The 8,350-nt window shown below is 41.7% G+C and overlaps 1 protein-coding gene across 4 annotated transcripts in view; it reads right to left on the bottom strand.

Moving 5' to 3' along the window:
* Nucleotides 1-215: 215 nt before the first annotated feature.
* Nucleotides 216-8,350, bottom strand: part of LOC142291162 (CD99 antigen-like protein 2) — a 102,332-nt gene continuing 94,197 nt past the window's right edge. For all 4 annotated transcript variants that reach the window (XM_075335469.1, XM_075335470.1, XM_075335471.1 and 1 more), the window contains 3 exons: nucleotides 6,097-6,213; nucleotides 4,991-5,047; nucleotides 216-1,420 (listed from right to left, as the gene is read on the bottom strand). In XM_075335469.1, coding sequence (XP_075191584.1) covers nucleotides 1,395-1,420; nucleotides 4,991-5,047; nucleotides 6,097-6,213 — 200 coding nt within the window. In that variant the 3' untranslated portion in view covers nucleotides 216-1,394. The remainder of the gene's footprint in view (nucleotides 1,421-4,990; nucleotides 5,048-6,096; nucleotides 6,214-8,350) is intronic.

The following is an 8,350-nucleotide window of genomic DNA, read 5'->3' as shown; positions in this document are numbered from 1 at the left end:
ATTAAAAACCCGCTACATTATTATATATCGGATGTATTTGCTTTTTTTCCATGTCAAATGTAGAATATATATAGGCAATAAGAGAAAAAAAATATATATATATATATATATATATATATATATATATATATATATATATATATATATATATATATATATATATATATATATATATATATATATATATATATATATATATATATATATATATATATATATATATATATATATATATATATATATATATATATATATATATCAGGTCTCAGTGGAGAGATCCAGACTCAAACCATGCTCTGTCAGTATCATCACAATTAGACTTTGCCAATTTTACATTTTCTTTGATAGCGATGAAACATTTAGAGTTCGTAAAATTTGTTTCAATACGTTTAGAAACACACAGCCACTTTTATAAGATTAACATCAGGTTGTTAAGAAGCAAAAAAAGAGAAAAATAGAAAAATTAAAAAAAAAAACACACAAAAAACAAGAATAAACCAAAAGTATATCTGAAAAGTAACACTCAGATGTCGAGTTTTCACGCTCTTCAATCCCAACCCAATTGTCTACCAGACCTCCCGGCAGTTTGGCTCCTGTCTTTGATTAGATACCATCTCAATTCTAGATTTCACCCAACTTGTAATCCTTACATCAGTTTGCAATCAAACGAAAAACTAAAAATGCTTAAAATAAAAGGACAAACACAAATACTAACCAGTGTTTTGGAAAGCACGTTCATTAAAACCCTTACTCTAGTAGATAAAAGCTTTCCCTCACTTCACCAATCCCCCACCCCTGATTGTCTGTTACTCTATCCTTCAATTCAGCCTCCTGATTTGACAGCATCTTGAATTTTTTACGTCTCCCCATCTTTGTTTTGCTATAACCTGGGCTTTCATTCTCACATGGAGAGTCTGTGTGGTACAGTTTGTGCAATTTCATTATATAGGACGTTCTGGTGCCTGAGATAGTGACCTCCTTGAGAGAATAAAAAGGCAATAATGGTCAAGTCTCAAGCCTCAAATTAAGGACTCCATGAATTTTCAGATACAAGTGAATATATAAACCTGGCAATCCTAGCTGACCTATACAATAAACTTATAGTGACCAGTTACACAATAAACAATTCTAAATTTAAAAACAATCTTTAAAATAAAAAAAGAGAAGTCCTAAAACTAAACAAAAAATTAAAAAAAAAAAAAAAAAAAAAAGTGTAACAGGCAAAGTTTGACCAAGAGAATCTATAATGTCCATATAATAAGGCGGTGCTGCCTACAGCGGTTGACACAAGCTTGCTGAATTTTTCGATCATTCTGAAAAACTCTGCACAAGTCCTCTTCAGGAACTGTAGTTTGGTGGCAGCTTTGGGAAAGTCCGAATTCCAATTGTAGTATCTATTTTGCGAGTAAGCTACTTTGAACTGCAAGAGAGAAAAATATATCACAACACAGTCCTAATGGAGGAATACAAGCTGACATATAGCGGATAACTGTATTTAGTTTAAAATAGTATGCAATAAGCTCACAAGCTCTTTGCCTAGGAAAGTGGCCTCATCTGATCAACCGCAAGGTGGTCTGTAACCTAGGCAGAGTAGTAATCGATCAAATTAAAAATCCCTTAGTTCCTGAGAACAGAGAGGATTTTTTAATAAAGTGGTTAATTGCAATGTTGTGTGTTTTGAAAAGCTTTTGGGGATTTTATCTATTCGCTAAGATGAACCAACAAGAATCTTGAAGGGATTGCCCCAATTTGAATATTACTAATAGTTTAAATGAAGTTCCAAATTATGAACATTGCCATTTCAATTTATTAATAAAACAAGTTTATATTTTCAGATAAAGAACTAATATGTTTCATTAGACTAATCTTTACTGCATCCACCTCAGTAAAAGTGCATATGCTAGGTCATGAGATGAGATGCAGATGGATCCCAGGTCTGGTGATCAGACTGCCTCATACCGGCTAGTCAGACACGTAGCCAAGCAAAATGTAAGTTTAGACTCTTCTATAGACGAAAAGAAGAAACTGCATGGGTGCTATCAAGTTTTGAAAGCACCAGCAGCTTTGGGGGAAAAGACTCAGACATGCGAATATTTGGGTTCTGGTGTCAAGAGAAGTACAGGGCTAGGTAAAAAGTGATGAGTGAGACAGTCGTGTAATCTGGGGTTTCATCCGGCCTATGCCACATAAACAGCCTATGAACCACGAGGCACAAAGGGATGAGAACAATACAAAATCAGCCAAAAAAAAAAAAAAGTTTCTTATGGTTTCCTACTATTAAAATGCCTCAGGAAGTGCATGTGCTTTGCAGGCTAACATTTCTGATAATCCCTTAAATTTAAGGGAACCTGTCACCAGATTTCAGCCCTAAAAGTTGCGGCCACCACCAGTGGGTTCTTATATACAGCATTCTAACATACTGTATATAAGAGCCTAGGCTGCTGTGTAGAGCATAAAAAACACACTTTATAATACTCACCTAGGGGGTCGGTGTGGTGCAAACTGGTCAGATGGGTGGGGTTGTTCTCTGGGACCGGCGCCTCCTTTCGACCATCTTTGTCCTCCTTCTTCTGAAGCCCGTGTGCATGACGCATCCTACGTCATCCACACAGGTCGGTATTTAGGCCCTGCGCAGGTGCACTAGAATACTTTGATCTGCCCTGCTCAGGGCAGATCAAAGTGCGCCTGCGCGAGACTTCAATGCCGGCGAGGGTGTATGATGTAGGACACGTCATGCACGCCGGCTTCAGAAGAAGGAAGGCAAAGATGGACGAAAGAGGAGGCGCCGTTCCCGGAGAATGGTGCCACCCATCTGACCAGTTTGTATAGCACCAACCCCCTGGTAAGTATTATAAAGTGGTCTTTATGTTCTGCACAGTGGCCTGGGTTCTTATATACCGCCTGTTAGAATGCTGTATACAGGAGCCCACTGGTGGTGGCTGCAGCTTATAGGGCCCAAATCTGGTGACAGGTTCCATTTAATTTTCCCCATGAAAGGTGTTTTATACCTTTGTGGGGAGGAGACATAAAAATATCTTTTGTAGGGTTTGGGACTTTGCCCTCACAACATATACTGTGTACAGTACGTAGAGATGGGTTTCAAAGCCGCGCCAATGACCAACAGATCATGAAAGCTTAAGATTAATGTTGCTTTATTTCATGCACAGGTCTACGCGTTTCAGGAGACACAGCTCCCTTCCTCAGGAAAAAGAGCCACGACCGTCTCCAACGCTGAAGACACAAGGTTCAGATGGAATCCTAGAGCTCGGTGGTGATTGAAGGATCCTCTCCCTCGCGGTGACGTCCTTTATCTTCCGGGACAGTCCCGTCTGTACTGCACTTCATAGCCTCTTTAGCGCCTCATCTTGCAGTTGCTGATCGGTGCAGGCAGGAGATGAGCAGCTCTCAGCGGCTCATCTCCTGCCTGCACCGATCAGCAGCTGCAAGATGAGGCGCTAAAGAGGCTATGAAGTGCAGTACAGACGGGACTGTCCCGGAAGATAAAGGACGTCACCGCGAGGAGAGAGGATCCTCCAATCACCACCGAGCTCCAGGACTCCATCTGAACCGTGTGTCTTCAGCGTTGGAGCCGGTCGTGGCTCTTTGTCCTGAGGAAGGGAGCTGTGTCTCCTGAAACGCGTAGACCTGTGCATGAAATAAAGCAACATTAATCTTAAGCTTTCATGATCTGTTAGTCATTGGCGCGGCTTTGAAACCCATCTCTACTGCTCTCTGTTATCTGCCTTATGGGGACCACTGCCGTGGCTTGGAGTTACATGCCGTTATAGGAGTTGTGACTTTCACAACCCCTTTTGGTGAGTAGTATTGCTCATTTCCTCACCCTGTATATATTTGGGTAAGACCCTATTGCGCTTCTTTTTCCACAGTTTCTCTTATACAGTACGTAGAGAACAGGCTTACTTCTGCCATGTCAAATTTACAGAATTCTTCTAATCCTTGTGTTTGCCGCATTCCAAGATTAGGAATTTTTTTATTATTTTTTCATGGACAGAGCTGTGTGAGGGCATTCATTACTTGTTTCTACATAAACCATCGGTCAACTTGGAAAATTGGCCATATACACTGGCTAAAATGTGTCTATGTGCAGTCCCTGGCACCTATGGACTGATTACGCGCTCATCTAAACGAGCACCAAGTCCTTTTCCTTTTGCGGTGTTCACCGTTTGAGATAACTGATCTCATGATATGATGTCTGCTAGTCAGGTCTCTATAGAAAAAGACAGCCTATTCAGTCAGCATCAATGGAAAGTGTGTCAGCCAGTACGAGGCCCCCTGCTACTTGGGATCTATCACAAGTTGCCAATGTTTTAATTGCTGTGAATGCTACTGAGTGCGGCACATAAAGGGTTAAAGATCCAGGATTGGAGCTATATTACACTGCTGATCGCACACATTTTGCTCCTAAAACTGCTTTAAGAAAGCACCGTACATGTCAAGAGGATAGTGTTAAAGGGAATCTGACAACGGATTCAAAATACCGGTGGATTGGGCAGCATGTATGGGATGCTGGTTGTATGATTTCTTCTATATATGTTGAACTCTGAAATGCTGCAGCGTTTTAGGCTAAGAACACACATCCGGCTTTTCTGCAGTTTGTCGGATCTGGCACGCTCCCGTACAGTGTATACAGTACAGTGGCTGCGCTGCAACTTCCTGGTCACATGCTCCGGTCACATGACAGCACGTGACCGGAGCTTGCTGCGCAGCCACTGTACTATATACACTGTACGGGAGCGCGCCAGGTACGACAAACGGCAGAAAAGCCGGATGTGTGTTCTTAGCCTTAGAGACAAACATACTTTAAAAGCCACTGGAACCTAGCTACACCGGAGACTAGTTGGACAGACATGCTGCCTGTGGATTGGGGTGCATTTATCAGCTGTCACATTCCCTTTAAGGACCTCCTGGAAGAAAGGGGTTGATTTATCTGTGTCCTTTACATTAAGCACACAGTAACCGCATTCTCTACCTTGAGGTTCTGACTGGTCTCCTTTGTGACTATCCATGTTCACGTTTTCTGGATCATCTGAAATGAGAACACAAATATTTGTAGGGAATATAAAAAGTCATGTAACAGTCTTTCTGCTTCTTTACACCATTAATGATGTCAGACTAATAAAATTAGGTGCATTCTCTATTTAGCTACATGGGCAGGGAGCACATAGCGGTCCTCGGCTGAGGATCAGGTATGTCCAGATGCAATAACCATCTTGTGTCACTAAGTATGAGGCTACAAGAAGACTTTGATCTCGACACGTCACCGTTACACAGGAACGTAAAGGTACTGAACGGGTGTGCTGAGTGAATATGCAACTGCTGTAAAGTCATCTTGATTTTTCGCTTTGTGGAATTCCCCTGGAAACCGCACAAATTAGTAATTGTGCTTGAGGTCAGATTCTGAGATGGCAATCTATATGGTAATAAATACTCAATATTTTAACTACAGGTGACAGAAGTATCTGAAAGGATTAAATAAACAGTCAAGATGGTATTCATCCTGAGATCCACATTGTATTGGTAAATGTCTCATGGACCATAACGTCAAGTTCAAAGCAGAACAGAAGGAAATGTGGCACATGTCAATGGACGCTTCTTCCAAACTGACAACATGCCATAGCCTGTATCCAATTTGTAGAGAAAATGGCTTAAGCTATGGGCACGGAGTTTGGTAAGGAGTTTTTGTAACAGAAATTCTCCAAATACCTTACACTGAGTTTCTGTTCCAAAAACTCAAAGTAAAATGACTAAGGGGTTTCCAAGATTAGAAAAACATTGCTGCCTTCTTCCAAATACACATCCACATCAGGCCATTTGTCCTAGCTGAATTGAATGGGGATGAGCTAGGACACCACACACAATTTAGTAAAATGTGTGGGAAAATCCATGGTTATTGCAAAAAGTGATCCTTCAAACAAAAAAAAAAGTGAGATTAAAGCCCTAGTGCCATCTGATTCCACTTAGGTGAGTGTCTGTGTATTTCAGTAGTGCTTTATCTTTGGTGGGAACTACAAGATTGGGGCCATCCAATTGTTCAGAGTCGGCAGGCTCCACACACGCAGAGCATTGGTAGTTTACCTGAAGCAGCACCTTTGAAGCACAGCTTTTTCTTCTGATAAGCTACAAAACTTGATACTGCCCCGACTGCTGCCACAGCCACCGTACTGATGATACCGGCCAACATACTCTGTTTGCCTGCAACATACACAGAAATTTTGTAAAGTTTGTTAAAAGTCAGTTTTATTTAATCTATGTAATCGCTTGTACTATTGATTTATTCAAAATTTTGGAATGTAGGATATCCGAAAAATGCTTTTTTCACTTACAAGTCATTTGTACTAAATTCATCATCCGCTCGGAAAAAACATTTACAAGGGGTTTCTCTACCAGGATAACCCCTACTAATTCCACCTTTCCTCCAAGTAAAATGATAAAGCCTTTACTCACTTCCCATATCTGCACCCTTCTAGCAGTGTCCGAGCTCACAGTGCCAGGGCTCACGTGTGGTTGTGACGTCATGTGAGCCCTGCGTCCAATCAATGCCAGCTTCTGTGTTCCCGCCATTGGACTAAACAAGTTAATCACCAGGAAGTGAGTGCAGTGGCTGCCGGCGTTTAATGGTTGCGGGGCTCGTGGGACATCACAACCCCATGGGAGCCCCGACACTGAGTCCAGACACTGCCTGACGGGCACCGATATGTGGTATCATAAGGGGTTGTCCTGAATGCAGATATATGCTGCTGGATCCACGGGCAGCCTGTATCAAACATGTTTGCATGAATTCAGCCATATATGCTTAACTCTGAAACACTGTGGCGCTTGAGAGAAATATATAGTTTAACAGACACCAGGGACCAAGGTGCATGGGAGACTTAGTCATACAGGCGGTTCCCCGGTGGCTTCTCCACACCCGCTTCCCTGGTGTGACAGTTCTCTGCCTATGTATATGTACAGCAATGTTCCCCAACTTCCCTCCTCAATAGCCACCAATAGATCATGGTTTTAGGATAACCTTATTATTGCCCAGGTGAGAACTCATATTGGTGTAGAGGGAGGGAGCTATCGCTCAAGATCAGTGGGTCAGGCGAAGCTCCCGGGGAACCGTCTGTCTGGCTAGTCTTCCGTGCGACTCTGTCCCCGGCGGTTATTAAACTACGAATTAAACATATAAGGCTAAAATCATGCAGGCAGCGTCTGACACGCTGCCCGTGGATCGGACAAAATGTATCTGATGTGAAGGTTCCTTTAAATCTATTTTGGTCAAAGCAAGACAGGCAGGCTTCATAGTGACATATTCAATTATAGTTCCTACTAGACGCTATGGAAATGGAGGGGGTTGAGTGACAAGTGGTGCTATGAACAAAAAGAAGAGGCAGGCAGAGGCTTTTTGCCCTGAAGCCTTTATTACAACAACTGAGTCTCTCTATGAAGTACATGATGATCTGATAAGTGGTTGATTTACATTTGTTACTCATCTGATTAAGGCTTTGTCACACACAACAAGATCCTTGCAGAGTCACAGTTTCTGTGAAGTAGCAACGATCTCGCCAGCGATCTCGTTACGTGTGACACCTACCAGCGACCAGGCCCCTGCTGTGAGATCGAATGGTCTGGACCATTTTCTTCAAAGGCGATGTCCTGCTGGGCAGGACGCATTGCTGTGTTTGACGCCTAACAACGACCTAACAGAGTCCCAACGCCCGCCGAGATAGTTATACAGGTCGCTCATCGTTACTGCGTCTTTGGTAAGGTCTGACTGTGTGACATCTCACCAGCGACCCTTAGCAGGTTGTATCGTTGTCGGGATCGCTGGTAAGTTGTTGTGTGTGACTGGGCCTTTACTCTTATTAATCTACACAAAGAGGTCATGCAAATTGTCACTAGAAAAAGTAAAGCAGCAAACTTTACTTTAGACTGTAGAATCAGCTCAATGCTTAGATTAACTGCATGTGACAATAGGCCTTTAGGCTACCAGTAACAAGCAGGGCTCAAAGAAAAAGTGAATTTGTTGGGTCTTGTTATCAAATGATCTGTATTTATGTGTAACATCCCTGTTTCCTCGTACATTGAGGGTTGGGCAGAAGACAGGATATGTATTCATGAAATATTCCAGTTAAAAGAAAAAAGGTTTTGGTACCGTGTTAGCCAGTTGAAAAATGATTGTTTCTCTCACTGAGAGCAATCAAAATTAAAATTTTGTAGTTGTGATACCTTTTAATGGCTAATCATATTTTATTTTAGTTAGCCATTAAAAGGTGTCACAACTACAAAATTTAATTTTGTTTCTCTCACTGAGAGCAATCATTTTGAAATATTCCAATTGCATTATTCA

This window comes from Anomaloglossus baeobatrachus, chromosome 2 (assembly GCF_048569485.1).
Source record: "Anomaloglossus baeobatrachus isolate aAnoBae1 chromosome 2, aAnoBae1.hap1, whole genome shotgun sequence".
Lineage (NCBI taxonomy): Eukaryota > Metazoa > Chordata > Amphibia > Anura > Aromobatidae > Anomaloglossus > Anomaloglossus baeobatrachus.
Note: the sequence above shows the minus strand (reverse complement) of the source record. Positions and strands in the feature narration are given on the sequence as shown.